Below are 20,086 nucleotides of genomic sequence, written 5' to 3' on the forward strand. Positions count from 1 at the left end.
TACCTTCTAGATCATTGTTTACAACAGAAGAAATGAGACTAGGTTCCCCTCCAGCTCATACCCTCTACTCTGCAAACGAGTGTCATGTGTTCAGTTCCTGGGGCACTTAACGACAAGCTCTTACAAACGGTTCTGGCTTAGTAAACAGTGGTTTGTTTTTGTTTTTTGTTTTTTTTTGTCCAGATGTAGTGCCATTCAAATAGACGTGTATGGTATTCTGTCCACACAGTAATTTTCCACAATTTCAGTCCTTGTGTTCCATGTTTTAAAAGTTAAATGGAAGTTTTAAAAAGAATTAGGTTTTAAATAACTTGTAATTTTCCTTCCTTGCATTAGTTAACTCTCATGAGCACATATGCACACATGAAACTGATCCAGGTCTGGTGCTGTTTAGGACTCCATTTGGAGTCTTCTAAGTAGGGGACACATGTTCCCTAGAGGAAAGAGAAATGTGAACCAGAAAGCAAAAGTGGTGCACTACATACTAGAATCCTATAATCCGAAAACTTCATGTTGAGGGTGTATAGAAATCGGAACTCTGTTTGGCAGGTGGGGATTGTGTACCTGCCTTCAGTAATACTCTAGCAATTTCTCAAAAGGTAAGTGTTTCCACATGACCCAAGAGTTCTGCCCATGGCAAAGGACTGCCCAAGAGAAATTAAGACACCCACACAGAACTTGTACACAAATGTTAGCAAAATTACTAGTGGAAGCAGTATGAATGTCCATTAATCCATAAGTATAAGCAGTATGAATGTCCATTAATCCATAAGTATAAACAGTATGAATGTCCATTAATCCATAAGTATAAGCAGTATGAATGTCCATTAATCCATAAGTATAAGCAGTATGAATGTCCATTAGTCTATAAGTGTAAGCAGTATGAATGTCCATTAGTCTATAAGTAGATGAAAGTATGATAACCTAACAATGGAACCCATTACAAAAAAAACCAGTACGGATGCTACAACATGGAAATACCTAAACAACCTAAGTGAGAGAAGCCAGTCACAAAATACATACTTTTAAAATACATATATATTTCAAAGTAGACATTTCCTGGAGACAAAGGTAAAGAGTTGCCAGGGCAACAGTGACAACCCACAAGTACAGGGTTTCTTTTAGGTGTCAGACTTTGTCAGTCTGACAGTCAAATACAGAGTTCTTAAGGTAAAGATAGTTTAGGGTAAGGGGAATGTAATTTGTTTCAGATCATGTTAACACTACCATTAACCCAGCCTTTCTTTAACTGCACGGGACAGTCTCAGCATTCAGGCTGGACTCCCACTTAATAAGCAGCTGTGGGTAAAACTGAACCGATTCGTGTGCTTCCATCTCCCGAGTGCCAGGATTACTGCTACGTACCATCTTCGACATCCATCAGAATAGAGTGTATTTCCTGTATAACTTTATCATCAGCAATAACGTTTATATATGATAAATTCTTTTTAAAGTGCCTATTCAATATAAGAAAGTCAACTAAACTGTCAAATTCCCTTTGGATTCAACACCAATGGTTACAGAAAGCACAGATAAACTATCAAAAATGCACCTATGAATATTTCAGTATCCTAAGGAAATGTGCAATGGCAACTCTCCAGGGTATCAGAGGAGTTGCTAGATGAAATAGGCTTAGATTCACCATTAAATGGATATATGATGAGATAGTTTTTTAGTGTCCCAAGAAAATTGTTTTTGTTTTTCAAAACCGGGTAACAGACCTGGTCGTCCTGAAATTCTGACCAGGCTGGCCTTGAACTCAAGACATCCACCTGTCTCTGCCTCCTGAGAGATCAAAGGCTTGTGTCATCCCACCCAGCTTCCACTGAGTTTAAAAATGAATAATAAAAGTATTACAAGGGGTTGGGGATTTAGCTCAGTGGTAGAGCACTTGCCTAGCAAGAGCAAGGCCCTGGGTTTGGTCCCCAGATCTGAAAAAAAAAAAAAGTATTACATATCCAAGTTGTGGTGGTGCACACTCGTATTGCCCGCAGTCAGGTACAAATCTCTAGTTTGAGGCTAGCCTGGTCTACAAAGTAAGTTCCAGGACAGCCAGAACTACATAGAAAAAACCACAAAACATCACAGAACTTGGGTTTTGACAAATCAACAAGAGGTTCCTATCAGAATAAATCAGACTGGAAGTTGAGTGATATTAAATCAGCTGAAATGACTACTTTAACTGTTTTTCTAGGGTTTTTTTGTTTTTTTGTTTTGGTGTTTTTTAAGTTCATGGGTATAAGTGCTATGCCTGGATCACAGAGACACCAGTTGAGGATCCTGGATTCATTCCCTGGACCTGGAGTTACAAAAGGTTGTGAGCCACCATGTGGGTCCTGGGAAATGAACTCCAGGTCCTTTGGAAGAACAAGTGGTCTCTTCAGGCTCAGGTTTAATGTTTTAAATGTCACTTATTAATAGTTATATAGTGCATCAACCAGCTCAACTGATAAGCTTGATGTTTGAAATTAGTTTCTATATAAATTAAATTTTAGCATTTGTATTAATACACTACAGGTGGTCAAGTCATATTTTTCCCACCCCTTATTTAACAGGGTAAATGCCAGCTTACATTTACTGGCCTGAAGTTTGTTAACTTGAATTTAGAGATTTTTAAATCTATAATAGCTTGGACTTTTCATGATTATACATTACTCTTTACTATCATACTCAATTATATGCATCTCATTTTCTCAGTATTTAGACATTCTTGGCACCTGCTAATCTGTACCCAAAATAGGATTCTAAGTGGACCAATTTAAAAGTAAGTTCTTAGGGTTGGGGATTTAGCTCAGTGGTTGAGCACTTGCCTAGTAAATGCAAGGACCTGGGTTTGGTTTTCAGCTCCAAAAAAAAAAAAAAAAAAAAAAAAAAAATCTCAGAAATTGCAGTAGTGTGAAATATGGCCTTTTGTTGTGCAGGTCTTAGGCCTTTACCAGAATTCTTTGTTTATAGTCAAGGTTGTATTTTTACCTTTGATATTCACAGTTTTCTTTAAAGGAAGCAGTAAAACCTTTCCCACTTGGCACAAACTCATAAATAAAAGTAGCAATTCCTGAAGGTGGGCTTTGGAAAAGAAGGTTCAATAAGATGTTTAAAATAAGCATGTAGTATTTCATTAAAGTATCACTTCATATTAACTAGGATGGTTGTTTAAAAAATGGACATAAGTTTGTGAAGATGAAGGAAAACCTGAACCTGTATATAACAGTAGTGAGGCCACCGTTGCAGAAAGCCAAAGAGAATTTTGACCCAGCAATTTACTGAAGTATATACTCTAAAAGAACTGATAACATGTTTGGACTGGGTGTGTAGCTCAAAATGTGTGGACAGGTCCAGGGTTTGATTCCCTAGAACTACCGAAAAAGGGGATGTTCAACCAAAAACTTGAGCACAAGTATCCATAGAATTAGTCACAATAGCAAAAAGAAACAATCTAAATGTTCAGATAAGCAAGATGTATTATCCACACAGTAGAGAATATTCAGCTGTAAAAAGATGAAGTATTGGTACATTAACACAGATAAACCTGGAAAAAGATGACGTATTGGTGCACACTGTAACACAGGTAAACCTGGGAAAAGATGACGTATTGGTGCACACTGTAACACAGGTAAACCTGGGAAAAGATGACGTATTGGTGCACACTGTAACATAGATAAACCTGGAAAACATACCAAGCCCATACACACAGATATCAAAGATGGCAGACGATATATCCACACCAGTAGAGAATGAGTTTAATTTAGGCTTTCCTTTTTGAGTGATGAAAATGCCTTAGACTCAGTTCCACAACAGTGAATGTATTAAATACAACTAGGTTGTATACATTCAAATATTGGGGTTGGGGATTTAGCTCAGTGGTAGAGCGCTTGCCTAGGAAGCGCAAGGCCCTGGGTTCGGTCCCCAGCTCCGAAAAAAAAAACAAAAAAAAACAAAAAACAAAAAACAAAAAAAAAAACTTTCAAAAAAAAAAAAAGAACAAATATTAATCTAAGTTTTACCTCAGTGTTTTGGTATTATAATCAGAGTGCAGTATTATACTGTAATGCTAAAAGCTCACCCAGATAATAACTCATCACCACTTAGCAGAAATGGCATATTTCTTAAAAAATAGGACCATAGAACTTACTTCATCAGTGAAAGCTCTTAAAATCATTTCCTCCCTACAAATGAAATCAAGATAGTATTTCTTGCAAGTATGCTGAGCAAAAGATTTGCAATCACATTTTTGAGTAGTGCTTATTAAATTGGTGTTGGCCATATTTCAGAAGACTGCCCTATGGAGTTTTATGCGGAGTACAACAATCTTTTATCTTCCCTTACATTATAGAGACTTTTAGATTTTTAAAGAAAAGATACTGTAGCCAGAAATGATATTCCTGCTAATGAATTACAAACTGTGTTATTAGAATCAACTTTAAGAGTTGATTTTTAACAGAATAACATACTCTGAAATATTCACTTTTCCTTTACTAAGAACTTGTGACATAAATGTGCTTTGCCACAAAATTGCTAGACTTCTCAGAAAATTAAAATTTTCAAAAGTAATAGAAAAATCACGAAAATAGCTTTAAACACTTATGATTAACACCTTGTCCTAACTCCTAAGTACAGATAAGTTTGGTACAATCTCCATAGAGTCTTCCCTACCTTTGTATCCAATCATCCTGATATCTGTATGCTGGAGTCAAATCTTTACACTTCGTTATCTGAATATCCTGAAATGTCTGTATAGAATTGGATTATGCCATTTAATCCACAAATATCAAATTTCAGGATTTAGGATGTGGGATGTTTGGTAAATTACACAGTTCAGTCTCAACATGGAATTAATATGGGATGTCAATGCTTAGGTATGAATAATCTCATATTACAAACATTTTTCTTTCAAAATGTTGGCTTCTTGCTGAATAAATTACTGTTAGTTCCTTAAGAGTTCAAAAAAGTTTGTCAACATGGTTATCTGAAGGCAAAACAAACCAGATTTTGAAAGTAGTAGCTTTGATGTAGCTTGGCAGTATTACACATAGGTAGCATGCTCACGATTCTGGGTCCAATGCCCAGCAACACAAATAAAATATTGAAAAAATATTTAGCAAAAGAACTAGTTCTGACTATATAAACTGCCACTGAGATGCTCTCAAAAGGGGCACGCATATGGCTGGAAATGTAACTGAGGGCCCTGGATTTGATCCTTGGGAAGAGAAACAACCTACTATGGTATTTAGGAAGGCACAACTTGGTAACATCGACTTTTTAATCAACTTTTTTTTTAAGCATCCCAAGACACTGTCCCTTTACTGATTATTTCCCTTTAAGGAATCTGAATAAAGGTTCAATGTGAGGTACAAATGAAATGCTTATATTCCCAGACTTAGTAACCCAAGAGTAGCTGACTGCAGAGTATGAACATACACCATGTTAGAAGAATATGGGGAAAAACACTGAATTTACAGATTAAAAATGTTGAAACGGGCTTCAAGACAGGAAATTAAAACCTCCTCTTGGGGTGAGAGGCCTTTACTATCTAAGCCAGAAGTTAACTGCAGAAAGCTATTGCTTTGCTACAGTTAAACCCGGAAAATCACAAAGCGATGGCTAAAGCATCACGAAGAAGGTACAGCGAGAACAAATGCAGTAAAAGCATCTAAACTAGATGTTAACCTGGAATTTCTCACCTTACAACACTGGCTTCATTTAAAAACTGTCTTTATAAATTATGTGGCACTGTTCTGTTCCTTGAGCTATAATGCTTACATCTATAAAAAGTTTACTTCAGATACTGTCCCCTTTTTTCCTGTTTGTAGCCCGAGCTGGCCTTGAACTGTGTAACCCAGATCAGAACTGACCTCTAAGCAGTCCTGCCTCAGGCTCCTGAGTGCTAGGCTTTCAGCTATAAAGCACCATGCCTGCTTCCCTTTTTCCTATTTATAAAACTGACAGTTTTGAAAACACTTCTAGCTTAGAAATGTTCAATGATTCATTGACATTCTGAAGCTTCTATCACAAGTTTCTCATAAAATAATTGTGCTGTATTCTTTCATATCATATGGTCAAGAACCCTGTGTGCTTAAAAATATTTGATTTGAGTAAGAGTGAAGGCAAGAGATCAAGTCATGTTCCTGCTCCCTTTGAATCCTCTATTGTGCTTGCATCCTACCATTAAAATGAGTTTTAAAATGAGTTGAAGTGCAAATGAGAAGAAAATTACATGCATTTGTACCGTCATTTGTACACTCAAAAGCAATGCTAACTGAAAAACGAAGAAGCTGTAAGAATTGGTAATGATATATTTTAATCTTTTGTTAAAGCTCCAAAATTATTATAAATTCTAACTAAATTGAGGTAGTGATAGACTAATGTATTCCATGTGTCTCTGAAGTCTCTCACGTTTTACCTGCATGTCCCCTCCTTCCCCAATTATATTAACATAATTCAATGTAAAATGTGCTTTGAAAGAAAAATTGAGATTATTCAAATAGTACTTAAAAATCTTAATTACCAGCTTAAAAAAACTTATAAAATGTACACGATAATTCAATTTTCTTCTTGCTAGTCATAAATGCTTTCCTCCAAATGTAGGAAATTAAAAAAAGAGGGTAAAGATATTATATGATGCAAACATTATGAATTGGTTTTGTAACAAAGCCATCTGAAACGTAACTAGTAGGGAATGACAGTAAAGTTTAGTGTCTAGATCGCCTCATTGAAGGTTTATATATAAGCTTTGTTTCATATTAAATTTTCTGAAAAGTACTTAGCTTCCTTTCAGAGTTAGTGAAGCAAAATCTATTTCCATTTTAAGTCACATACAAGTGCTATGTGATCAGAAGGATGAGAAACACTAGGTAAGGCCTGGTGGGTGGTAACTTCTTCATGGCTAGGTAATGGGATCACCTGTTCAACCTCTAAAGCATTTAAGTCAATGAAAATGTAATCGAGACATCCATGAAAGCCACCGACATAATTTGTGTAGGCAGGTTCACCACAAGCGCTTTTCAGTTTGAAACAGTGTGTGAGAGACATGCCACATCTCTCCTCCTCCCCATTGGAAGCCCAGTCTTCATGATCCTCCGGAACGCTGCCATTGATGACAAAATGATACATTCCTGTTGATGGTGTGCTATTAAAGTCTCCACAAAATATAACTGGTATGCCAGGATATAGATCACAGGAAACATGTCTAATGTGAACCAAGGCTGCTGCCATTTGAATGAGACGAATGTATCCACCTACAAACAAACAAACAAAATTAGTGCTAAAGTTCTTTTAAAGAGCCCCCTCCAGGGCACACTGCAGCCACAAATCATGTACCTGAATAACACACACACACACACACACACACACACACACACACACACACACACCACACACCACACACATCTTACTTTTATTTTTTATTTACTTATTTTCTTGATAAGAGTTGTGAACTACGTGTTGGCATGAACTTGAAATGCTTCTGCCATAGCGTCCTCAGAATGGATTACAGGGTGTACCCCTACCCCAGCCCTATCTTGAAAGTCATCACTCAGACACTGTAGGTATTTCAAGTTGCTAAAGCTTACAGGAACCTATGTCTTGGGTCTCAGCTGGTGAAGTCTACCAAGTCCAATAACCTGAGTTCAATCCCAGGGACCCATATGGGGGAGCAAGAGAATCAACCCTGACCTCCACACATTCCACCGTCACACACATGCTAAATATAAACGTGTGTGTGTGTGTGTGTGTGTGTGTGTGTGTGTGTGTGTGTGTGTGTGTGTATACAGCTTTCGTAACATTAAGTCACAATGTTTAAGTTATTGTAAAGCTAAATAAAACCTACCTTTTGGGTGCCAGTAGAGATGAGTATTAGCAACACAGATCTTTTTAGAAGAGTCCGTGGTAGACTGAAGAACTGAAATCTGTAATAGGAAACATCAGAGTTCAGTCGGTATCTGCCAATCTCCTGAAAACATTTGTGGTTTTGGTTTTGGTTTGAGACAGTTTCTCACTGTATACTCTTGGCTGTCCTAGAACTCCCTATGTAAACTAGACTGGCCTTGAAACTCCTAAAACTCCATCTGCCTCTTCCTCCAAAGTTCTGGGATTAAAGGCAGATGCAATGCCCGACTCTCAGGAATGCTTTGTGTTTAAGACTGTAGGTAGAGGGGTGGGGATTTAGCTCAGTGGTAGAGCACTTGCCTAGCAAGCACAAGGCCCTGGGTTCGGTCCCCAGCTCCGAAAAAGAAAGAATAAAGACTGTAGGTAGAGCTATTTTATTCCAGTCTCTTGAAAACTAAGATACCAATTTTTAAATCTGATACTGCAAGTTTTAAGGTATGGTAATATGAGTAAACATAAGATTTTAATAACCATCCAATATGCACCATTATGAAAAAATACATTGTTGTGACAAAATTAAGAGTGAATATTGTTTTCAAGTGTGAAAACACTTGTCCTGGAGTCAGATCTAGCATTTACAGCATTGTGCCTCGTTGCAAGGTAAAGAAACCATATCACCTCCCTCATAGGTGTGTGTATTCAATTAAATGAACTTACACAGGAGTGCATAGAACACAATGGTGCTCAAAAATGGGTAGACATTCATTTACTCAGGGCAAAACCCGTTACTTAAAAACTCTGAACAAAAACAAACAATGAAAATGCCTGTAAAGACGACGGGCGTAGTGGCACACAACTTTAATCCCAGCACTTAAGAGGCAGGTGAATCTCAGTGGTTCAATGCTAGACTGGCGTACATATACAGTTCCAGGACATCCCCAGCTACACAGACCATGTCTCAAAATATCAACACAATTCAATAACAAGCAAAAAAAAAAAAAAAAAAAAAAAAAAAAAAAAAAAAACAAAACCCAAAAACCCCAACAAACAAAACAAAGCACCACAATTTAAAGCTTCGTTCCCATCCTGAACAATAATGCTAACATTGTCAAGTGGCTATGAGTCCTGGCTTCATACTTTTATGAACAGGCATAAGGGTGTTTGAACATTTTCTCATTTATGAAACAAAAATCGTTATCTGTAAAAACAGATAAAAAAGTCAATGACTTTTTTTTTTACACATTAGTAGCAATGGTAACAAAACAGGTCTTAAAACAGAGGGCACTTACACTTGTGACTGCTTTCAAGTGCTCTTAAAACGGTGCTTGACAAGTTACTATGTCTACCTGGATTTTACAATCATTAAGAATGTCTATTCATCTTGTTCAAGGAGACCTACGGCAGGATAGGCACACTAGGAGAGGTTAATATGTGCTGAATTAAGGAACAGGCTACACGTTTAAGATGCTAGAGCAAAAATAAAGACATATTTTCAATGACAAGTTCTAATATCCATCCCCCCTCTACTCCGCCAGACCCTAAACATGGGCGAGTATGAAGAAAACAGGCAGAGCTACTTGACCTGAAGGACAGACGATCTCTGGAGTACTTTCTCCTGTGCTAACGGGTTCAAAGCCAGTTTCTCTAGTAATTCTTTGTGCAGTGGGTCCGACTTCAGGGCTTCTTGAAAAGAAATGTCATGTTGGCTAAGGAGCCTGAACTTCGACTTCCGGTAGAAAGTGGCCAGGCCTTCGTGCTGCTTGATTCGGAACACACCCTCCAGCCCGAAGGCCTCTAGGGCCGGTACCAAGCTGTCCGAGAACACTGCGCGGTCCACCTCCTGCAAACAGATGAGGTCTGCGTTGTAGCCTGTGAGCTCCTTTTGAATAAGGTTCTGGCGGTAGTCAAGCTCCAGGGCGTAGGGGGCACAGTACGGGTACAGGACTGTCCGAGAAAACTCAGTCTGGGCGTACGTGTCTGCCAGGATGTTGTAGGAGACAGTGCGGATGAAAGAGTCCTCTGTCACCTTCTTGGTGTATAGATGTCGATGGTCAAAAGTGCAGGTGCCAGGCCCGGCCTCCACCGGGCACACGCTCTCTAGCTCGCGGCTTGGCCCGAAGCGCTGCCCATTGCCCGGCGTGCAGTGAAGCTTGAGCCGTAGCCCGATGTCAGCATTGCACGGGGTGTAAACGCGCTCGTCCACACCCGTCTCGATCCAAGCTGAAGACTGCAAAGAGTGAGACGATGACGCGAGACCGCTGTCTCCAGGTTCTGCCGCCCCGGGTTTGACTTCCTTGTACCAGCGGAACACGGAGCTGGCGGGATCCCCAAATTCCAGACCGAGTTTGGGACACACCGGGAAGCCAGCCATGATGTAGCGCGGCAATTGTAGCTCCGTGAAGGCAGGCGGGTTGCGCTCCACCTTGTACTTGACATCGCCGATCTGCAGCACCGCTCCGTCCTGCCAGGCGTCCACATTGAGCACATCCTCAGCTACCGCCTCCTCCCGGTAGTACAGCTTCACCACCGGCTCGCAGGTCGCAGCCGGTTCAGACCCTGTCGCCGCGCAGGCCGCGCCACCGCTCGAGTGGGCTCGGTTCTTCCTGCTCTTTTTGGCAGCCGCTACCTTAGCGTGCCCCTTGAGGGCGTTGGTAGCGATCCGGCTGAGAGCACGGCCCAGAGGCTCGCTCTGGTCCCGCTGCATGTTTTTGTGGCTGCCGTCGGCCAACGCAAAAGACAGGCTGAGCTTGGGCTCCGAGGGCACACAGCGCACCACCGCGCGCTCCATGGCGCGCACCGCCTCGTGAGTCGTTGCCTCGGCCGGGCTGCGCTGCTCCACCACCGACCGGACCCCACGAAGCGCGGCGCGGCCTGGGAGCCTCCACATGAACCTGGCAGCCGACGAGATCAGAGATTCAGAGACGCCCGGTTTTAAGTCCAAAGGGAGGAGCGGCGGCAAACAGCTACAAGACCCATTCAGACCGGGGACTTCCGGTCGGAAAGCAAGAACAAGCCGCGGTGTGAGCATAAAGCGCGCGGTGTTCCGAATGGCACTTTCGCCAAGTCCACTTGCTCGCTCGTTCTTGTCTTAGCCGCCGGTCTTGAGATTCAAGCGTCTTGGTGTTTGTATTCAACATGGGTTAAAGGCAAAGAGAGAAGGAAGTATAAAGGTGCTGGAGGGAACTACCAGACCCTGAAGTTTTGTTGAAAGTGCAGGCTAAGGGTGGGAACATTAGGCTTACGGAACCGGAAGTGACTGGTCGGTGTCTCCGGGAAACGCTAGGCTTTCTGTCATTCCTGTTGCTCCGGTCAGGATTTGGACGTCCGTTCTCCGCAGTTGACGGACTTGTTCCTTGTTTTTGGAGGTGTGGCGGATTGAGTAAAGCTAGGCCCTACTGTCGCGGAACCTGGGTAGCTAAGTAGCTCCGAGCTGCCCGCCAGGTTTCTCCACCAGCTAATGAGCGCCGAGGATACAAAACACAAGACACATAATTTACTTAAGCCTCACGGTTTTGTTGTTAGTTTTTGAGGTAGGTTTCGTATCCATCGCGGAACCCGGAAAGACTGAGTTAAAGCTACACAGCATAGTAAATTGACAGAAAAAGTCCCGACTTGTTTTCGAAAGCGGTTAGTGTTTTAAGTAGTAAAGAGCTTGGAAGGTCTTGTCTTCGTAGGGTTGCAGGGTTTAGCAAATAAAATTACAGGACACGGGTGAAACTTGAATTAGGAACTCCTTAAACGAAGATGCTAAACCTCTCCCCCTTTTACTTTATTTGAAGTTAAATTTAGCCGAGAGTTTTATTTCTATTTTTATTTCTTTCAAAACTCTTAACACGAATGATCTTGGTTTATTTGTAAACGAACAGTGAGCCCAGGGAGCAGTATCTTGTAAGAAAGACCCCTCGACTGTACCGAACTCAGATTGTCAGGTCTGGCAATAAACACCTTTATAAACCCACTGAGCCGTTTCGCCAGCCCAGACCTTTGGTTTGCATGATCTTTTATTTTTCAAGAAATATTCTGAAAATGTCAAATCTCATGGAAAGCTTGTTTTTTAATCCACAAGCTTGAAAGTAATGAGTAAATGCCTTTTTGTTGTTTTTGTTTTTCGAAACAGGCTTGCTTTGTGTATTCCTGGGTGTCCTGGAACTCTGGAGATCTGCCTGTCTGCCTTCCAAGTGCTGGGATTAAGGGTGTGCACCACCATGCCCAGCTGTAAATGCCATTATTGAAGCTATATTTTTATTAAATTGATTTATAGTCCATTTGTAATTATGTAGTTGAAACTTGACATTGAGCGATTAAGCAATAGTATGATTTTGATAATACATACTGGGGATGAAATGACTAGGAATAATTTTATTCTTAATTCATGTCAAGAAATACAATCAGAGCACTTGACTGTTCTGAGAAGTCCTGAGTTCAATTCCCAGCAACCACATGGTGGCTCACAATCATCTGTAATGGGTTCCAGTGCCCTCTTGTGGTGTGTCTGAAGACAGCAACAGTGTACTCATACAGATAAATATCAATAAAAAAGAAGAAACAAACTAAGGGTACAGTTCAGTGGTAGAGGACTTGGCTAGCAAGTGTGAGGATTTAAGAAGGGTGTAGAGAAAGAAAGTCGGCACTGTTGGTGAGATAGCATAGTTGGTGTAGTGTTTGCCATGCGAGAAAGAGGATTTAAGTTTGATCCCCAGAACCCAGATGAAAATGCTAGGCAGAGTGGTATGTGCTTGTAACCCCAGCTCTGGGATTACAGGTTGGAGCCTCAGGGTTCTGGGCCAGACAGCCTACCCTAATGAGAGACCCTGTCTCAAAACCCAAGGTGGTCATGCCTAAGGAAAGACACTGGAAGCTGACATCTGACTTCTATATATGAGCATACATGTGCATGTTCACCCCCTGCCCCCCCCCACACACACAACACATGTGCCAACGTAGACACATGATTTTCTTTTAAGTTTTAAAAGGAAACCTACAAAATTAAGCTAGGCACGGTGGCACACACCTATAATCCCATCATTTGGGAGAATCATGTATTCTAGACCAGCCTGGGCTAGTAGTGCTAGCTCAAAATAAATAAACAAACAAATAAATAAATAAATAAATAAAGCAATGCAAAAGAAACATACCAATCTCTGTGTATCATTTATAAATCTCCCAATGCTCACATTCATTCTGATAGGTGATGTTGGAAGTAAACCACACAAATCGCTTATATCCTATCTATACTTAATAACAAAATGATACTGTAGTTTTGGGCGATAGCACTCGGAAGTTTTGAGTAGTACTTGTTATCAGTTTGAGTAATTTCCCCGTGTAATTTGAAAAAGAACAACAAACAAACAAACAAAATACCAGTGATTAACAAAAGACCAGGAACACCTTTGGGAACTATTTCCTCAGAGTTAGCACTCAGAAGCTTTGGGAGGGAGCCAAGGCTATTCACTAAACTTGTTAATATGTAAATGTTTCCTTGTGGAACTGGTTTGGCAGCAGGAAAACTGCAGGATTGCAGGGGTCATGGAAAAAAGCTGAGAGTTTGCACTGCATGGCAGGGTTGGAATTCCTGAAGAGAAGCCAGGAGACCACTGGTGAGGGGACAGTCTCGGAGATTCTAGTATAGGGGAGCTGGCAAGACTGTGGAACGACCAAGGACAGTACTAGGTGCGAGTGGGACAGCTTTCTTCTGCTTCGGTTCCTGTTTCTAGGTTCCTCTAAGAGTCTTGTTGATATGAGCTCTCATTGGAAGAAGCAAACACCCCAAACTGAACCAATTCTATTCGTGGCCCTGTGGAGGAGGAGTGAGTCAGCATTGTTCAGACTAGCATCTCCAATGACCCAAGGAGGCGCATTCACCAATCCTGGAACCTGCCTGACACCCAGAGACAACAAAGAAAGAGTGTGTAACTGTGGCAGCCAATCGGCTGGTGCCAGCTGTGTGACCAGCTGTTATGGACTGAGGGGAAAGGTATAAAGGCACTCCTCACTATTTCAGTAAATGAGTCTGCTTCGGCTTCTCACCTGATTCCCAGAATCTGTATCATTGATTCAGTGCCTTCTTACCCTCTACCCCCAAGGATTGTCTGGGGGGTGGGGGGAAAGCTAGGGCAACAGGCATGCAATCAACCCTTAAGAGTAGTTTGTTTTCCTGGTGAGATTCCCTTGGAGAAAACTAAATTTTTATTTGCAAGTTGTTATCAATTGGAGCTAGCTTTTGGGTTAGGGATGGGGGTATACGTTCACTTCTCTTTTCAACTCTATGACCTCAACTGGTACAGAACTGTACCTGTGCCTTGAGTTCTTCCCCTGGCTTCCATTTGTGATAGAGCTGTAAGCCAGAGGTATGTCCTTGTTGGAATAGGTGTGGCCTTGTTGGAGGAAGTGTGTCATTGTTGGGGATGGGCTTTGAGAGCTTCCTCCAAACTGCCTCAGGATGCCAGTCTTCTGTTTGCTTTCAGAACAAGATGTAGATTTCAGATCCTTTCCACCACCATTTCTGCCTGAACACTACCATGCTTCCCACCATGATGATAATGGAATGAACCTCAGAACCTGTAAGCCAGCCCCAATTAAATGTTGTCTTTTATGAGTTGCCTTGGTCATGGTGTCTCTTCACATTAATGGAAACCCAAACCAAGACACTCCCCAAGTTGTTTTTACTCAGTATTTTGCTTGGTTTGTTTTTGTCTTTTCCAGGGCAAAACCTTTTTGTCACAATCTTTTGTTTTGTTTTCTGAGACAGGATTTCTCTAGGTAATCTTGGCTGTCCTGGAACTAGCTCTGTCAGAGATCTGCTTACCTCTGCAGTACTGTTCAGTGTTTTATCATAGCAATAAAAGGCAAACTAGGACAATGTCCAATGTCAGAGAAGCAAATCAGCTCTGTCTTGCTCTGTTCTTCAGTCTTGTTTTTCATTCATATCCTCCCTTTTTTCTGTCTACTAGGCTTTCCCAAAGACTAGAGGTTGGCTTGCTTCATGAGGTTTGTGTCTATGCCTCCTGAGAGATATAACTGTTTTAATCTGATTACATTTCTTTGCCTCTCATTTTTTTCATTCTACTGTTAGGCAAAAATGTCTCACCTTCCTTCCCTTGTCACTTCTATTTGTGTTCCCCTAATTATTCTCAATCTCTTAGTGCATCCCACTCACACCCACAATAATATATTACTGCACACACCCTTCTATCAGTTTCCCTTCTTACAGTGACTGGCAACTAAGACATGACTATTTTTCTGTACCGTCACTGTTTTCATACCATTCCTATTCCTTGAGAATGGTTATTTTGCAGACAGTATTCTCTACGGGGACGTACTGGTGATCAGCCTGGTCCCATGAACAAACATGCATCAGAGGAAAATGACATCAACTCTACTACCTACTCATTCTTGAATATTGCAGATATTTCCAATTAAAGAATAAGAAGGTTTTTAAAAAGTTCAACCTGGGGCTGGAGAGATGGCTCAGAGGTTAAGAGCACTGACTGTTCTTCCAGAGGTTCTGAGTTCAATTCCCAGCAACCACGTGGTGGCTTACAACCATCTTAATAGGATCCAATGCCCTTTTCTGGTGTGTCTAAAGACAGCAACAGTGTACTCATACATAAAATAAATAAGTAAATCTTTAAAAAAAAATTCAGCCTGGGCTAGCAAGATGCCTCAATGGGTAAAGGCACCTGTTTCCACAATTGAAGTGTGGAGCCGAATACGTAGGACCTGCGTGGTTAAAGGAGAGAACCAGTTCCTACAGGTTGTCCTCTGACCTACACACACACACACACACACACACACACACACACACACAGAGAGAGAGAGAGAGAGAGAGAGAGAGAGAGAGAGAGGGAGAGAGAGAGGGAGAGAGAGAGAGAGAGGGAGGGAGAGAGAGAGAGAGAGAGAGAGAGAGAGGCATAAGCTAAATAAGAAAATGTAAAATAAAAAAGTAACACCAGATATTCAGTTCCCATGAAAATAAAACCGAGAGGCAGCATGACTGCTCCACAAGTTACTAATCCTTAAATACTAGCTTCTAATTGCAATAAGTTTGATGAAATCGTAAAGAGCACAAAAGAATGATCCCAAGTATGCTCACAGAAATTAAAAAGGATGCACATTCGTGAAATGTGTTCCAAGACAACACACAGCTGGGTGAAATAAGGAAATCAATACATGATATAAAAATTGAACAAAGAGTTGAAAATACTGAAGCAAAATCAAACTGAAATACTGGAAACAAAAGCCCCAATACCTCAAGTGTCACCAACAGAAAGGATCATGGGAAGGAAATGTCAGAGCTTGGAGACAAGGAGAGGAATTGGAACATTCATACACTGACAAAGTATGAACATTTGAGATCTGTAAGACACTATGAAAAAACAAACAAATGAATTATGGGAATGAAAGAAGAATTTTATGCTAAAACAATAAAAAACATTTCAGTAAAAGCAGATTTCCCAAATCAAGGGAAGGATGCTCACCCATGTGCATAAGGCCTTTAGAACAGTTATGACCAGCAAAGAATCTCCCTCCATCATCTAGTTAAAATCCTAAATATAAACAAACTATTGAAAGCTATTAGAAAAACATGTAATTACAAATAAGAAAAAAAAATTTACAGAAATGTACAATGTACAAACTGAAGCCAAAGCTACATAGTGGTGAGACCTTGTCTGGAAGGAAACAGACATTTACAAAAATCTAAACTTCATATGGAAATACAAAGGGCCTACAACAGAAAAACTGATTTTCTTCATCAAAGAGCAAAGAAGTCTTTCATAAAAGAGCAAAGAAGACCAAAACTATGTGGTTCTAAGACTGTAATTGTTTTACTAAATCATAGTGATCGAGACAATGTTACATCACCCATAGTCAGGCATTCAAATCAAAGGAATACAACCGAGAGTCCAGAAACAAAACCCTACAGTTACATTATATCAAATGAGGGATTTTTGTTTTATTTTGAGATAGGATCTCGCCATATTGTACAAGCTGGCCTTGACCTCATAAATTCCAATTTCAGCCTTCTGAGTACCTGAAACCATAGACCTGTGTGCACTACCATCTCTGGATACTCGAGTGATTTTTTTAGAAATAAAGATGCCAATGCACATCAATGTCAAAAAGACAGTCTTTTTCAGCAAGTGATACTGGGGTGTTTGTATTTTCTTTTTTAAAAATAAGATTTATTTTACTTTATACATATGTTTTGCCTGCATGCATGTGTATATGCCATGTTTGTGCCTGGTGCCCAAGAAGTCTAAGAAGAGTCATTAGACTCCACGGAACTGTAGCTAAGGCTGGTTGTGAGCCACTATGTGGGTGCTGGGAATCCAATCTGTGTCTTCTGCAACAGCAACAAGTGGTCTAAACTGCTGTGCCATCCAGCCCTTGCATTTGCATATTCTTATGCAAAACATTAACTTGTAACCATGTAAAGATATAATGGAGTAAAACACAAAATTAGAAGAAAACAGAAACTCTTCATAGGAGTATCTACTTTTCATAAATGACCTCAAAATACACATTGGCTTTGTTGAGGTTAGACATGATTGCTCTTCAAGGACACCATTAAGGATAAGACAAAATACAGAGCAGGAATGATTATGTATATATTTGCAAAATATCTAATGTAAGGTTTGCATTTAGAATATACAAGGAACTCTTAAAACTCAGTGTTAAGAAGATAAATAGTGTGTGTGTGTGTGTGTGTGTGTGTGTGTGTGTGTGTGTGTGTGTGTGTGTGTGTGTATCTAGTTATCTCCTAGTCTGGTGAGATAGCTCAGCTGACAAAAAAGCTATGAAATCTTAACCTGAGTTTAATCCCTGGAACCCATGTAAAGGTAGAAGGAAAATATGATTCCTGAAGTTGTCCTTTGGCTCCAAAGGTTTGCTATGACATGTCACCCTCACCCCAGTCAGACACATGTATAATAATGATTAATTTACTTAAAGTTTTTCTTATGATATATTTTTATTCATGTTTTTTCTTCTCCTCCCCAACTCCCCACCCACCCAACTTCATGTTCTCTCTCTCTCCAAAATAAAAATTAATTAAAAAACTTAGTGAGACAAAAATATCAAAACGGAACAAAAAAACTCATGAAATTTGTTGGCCAGCTCCATGAGGCCTGCTCGGGAGTATAGTTGATATACCCAGTGATAATCAACTGAAAAAACTCGTTTTCCCTTTTCCAGTATGTATCAATTGCAAAGACCTTCTTCAGTAGAGGTGAGACTTTGTCCAGTTCTTCCTTTCAGTGCTAGGATTTTGTCTGGTTTAAACCTGCACAGAGCTTGTGCATGTGAGTTCAATCAGTACTGTTATGACAAATAGACACTATTTCCTTGGTACCATCTACTGCCTCTGACTCTTACAATCTTTCCGTCCCTTCTGAGTAGATCTCTGTAGTGGTTTGAATAGGAGCAGCCTCCATAGGCTCAAATAAAGTTGGATGCCTGATCATTAGAGAGTGGGGCTACCCGAAAGAGATGAGGAGGTGTCTTTTTCTTTTTTATATTACATCTCGACTGCAGTTTTTCTTCCCTATTCTCCTCCCAGCCCCTTTGCTCTCCTCCAGATCCACTCCTCTCTTTCCCTTCAGAATGAGCAGGCCTCCAGGGATGCCAACCAAACATGGCATAATTAGGTACGTACCTTTCTATCAAGGCATCCCTTGACAAGGCAGCCCAGTAGGAGGAAGAGTGTCCCACAAGCAAGCAAAAGAGTCAGAGACAGCTCCCGCGCCCACTGTTAGGAGTCCCATAAGAACACCGACCTACACAACCATAACATAAATGCAGAGAACCTAGGTCAGACCCATGCAGGCTCTCCAAGTCTCTGTCCAGTCTCTGTGAGCCCCTATGAGCCCTAGTTAGTTATTCTGTGGTCCATTTTCTCATGCTATCCTTGACTTGTTTGGCCCCTGCAATACTTCCTAGTGTTCTGCAGGCTTCCCAGAGCTCCACCTAATGTCTGACTGTGGGTCTCTGCATCTGCTTCTCAGATACTACCTCTTTATCAGATATATAATTGGTAAAGATTTTTTTTCTCCTTCTGTAGGATGCCATTTTGTACAAATCTGTCTTTGCTGTACAGAAGTCTTTTAGCTTCATGAAGATTCATTTATTAATTGTTGGTCTTAGCACCTATGTGAGTGGTATCCTTTCTTGCGCCAATGAGTTCAAACCCATCCCCTACTGTCTCTTATATCAGATCCAGGATATCTAATCTTATGTTGAGGCCCTAGATTGATTTGGAGTTGAGTTTTGTGTAAGTTTATAGATATGGATCTATTTCCTTTTTGTAAAAAATCTTTATTTTATGTATATGAGTACACTGTAGCTGTCTTCAGACACACCAGGTCCCATTACAGATGGTTGTGAGCCACCATGTGGTTTCTGGGAATTAAACTCAGGACATCTGGAAGAACAGTCAGTGCTCTTAACCGCTGAGCCATCTCTCCAGCCCCATCTATTTTCATTCTTCCATATTCAACTATCCAGTTTGAACAGCACCATTTGTTAAGGATGCTGTCTTTTCTGAAATATGTATTCTTGGCTTCTTTGTAAAAAAAACATAGATGTGTGGACTTATGCCTGGGCATTCAATTTGATTCCATTGATTAATGTATGTGCTTTTTATATTAATACCATGCTGTTCTACTATGGCTCTGTAATATAACGTGAAACCTGGCATGGTGATACCTATAGTAATTCTTTTATTATTCAGAATTTTGTTTTTGTTTTCTGTTTTTAGCAATCCTGAGTTTCTTGTGTGTCCATATGGAGTTGAAGATGGTATTTTAAAATTTCTTTTCAATTTCTGTAAAGAATTGTGCAGGAATTTTGATGAGTATTGTATTGATTTGTAGGTTGCTTTTGGTAAGATGGCCATTTTCACAAAACTAATGCTACCGATCCACAGCATCATTCTATGGCTTGGTCTCTCTTCTTCTTCTTCTTCTTCTTCTTCTTCTTCTTCTTCTTCTTCTTCTTCTTCTTCTTCTTCTTCTTCTTCTTCTTCTTCTTCTTCTTCTTCTTCTTCTCCTCCTCCTCTTCCTCCTCCTCCTCCTCCTCCTCCTCCTCCTCCTTCTTCTTCTTCTTCCTTCTTCTTCCTTCTTCTTTCTCCTTCTTTCTCCTTCTTTCTTCTTCTTCTGTTTCCTGCTTCAATGTCCTAAAGGTTTTTGGTTTTTGTTTTATTTGATTTGGTTCATTTTTTTTTCAAGACATGGTTTCTCTGTTAAGCCATAACTGTCCTGAAACC

The 20,086-nt window shown here is 40.4% G+C and overlaps 2 protein-coding genes across 2 annotated transcripts in view; one reads left to right on the top strand and one right to left on the bottom strand.

The window, feature by feature from the left end:
• Positions 1 to 5,246: 5,246 nt before the first annotated feature.
• Positions 5,247 to 10,823, bottom strand: Pde12 (phosphodiesterase 12). The gene is made up of 3 exons (NM_001411708.1): positions 9,407 to 10,823; positions 7,826 to 7,904; positions 5,247 to 7,235 (listed from the first exon to the last, which is right to left on the bottom strand). Exons 1-3 carry the CDS (start codon positions 10,709 to 10,711, stop codon positions 6,793 to 6,795), a joined length of 1,827 nt encoding a protein of 608 aa, NP_001398637.1. The 5' UTR covers positions 10,712 to 10,823; the 3' UTR covers positions 5,247 to 6,792.
• Positions 10,824 to 11,215: 392 nt separating this feature from the next.
• The window catches only part of Dnah12 (dynein, axonemal, heavy chain 12), a 166,616-nt gene continuing 157,745 nt past the window's right edge, over positions 11,216 to 20,086 (top strand). Inside the window, exons 1-3 of the mRNA XM_063275064.1 lie at positions 11,216 to 11,354; positions 13,539 to 13,798; positions 14,289 to 14,384. The gene's annotated coding sequence lies outside the window, so the exon portion shown is untranslated. The remainder of the gene's footprint in view (positions 11,355 to 13,538; positions 13,799 to 14,288; positions 14,385 to 20,086) is intronic.

This window comes from Rattus norvegicus, chromosome 16 (genome assembly GCF_036323735.1).
Source record: "Rattus norvegicus strain BN/NHsdMcwi chromosome 16, GRCr8, whole genome shotgun sequence".
NCBI lineage: Eukaryota > Metazoa > Chordata > Mammalia > Rodentia > Muridae > Rattus > Rattus norvegicus.

Coding starts and splice junctions, on each gene's coding strand:
- Pde12 (NM_001411708.1), bottom strand. CDS start 10,711: ATGTGGAGGCTCCCAGGCCGCGCCGCGCTTCGTGGGGTCCGGTCGGTG. Junction 7,905..9,406: donor AGAGATCGTCTGTCCTTCAG/GTCAAGTAGCTC, acceptor TTCCTATTACAG/ATTTCAGTTCTTCAGTCTAC. Junction 7,236..7,825: donor TCTCTACTGGCACCCAAAAG/GTAGGTTTTATT, acceptor GTTTGTTTGTAG/GTGGATACATTCGTCTCATT.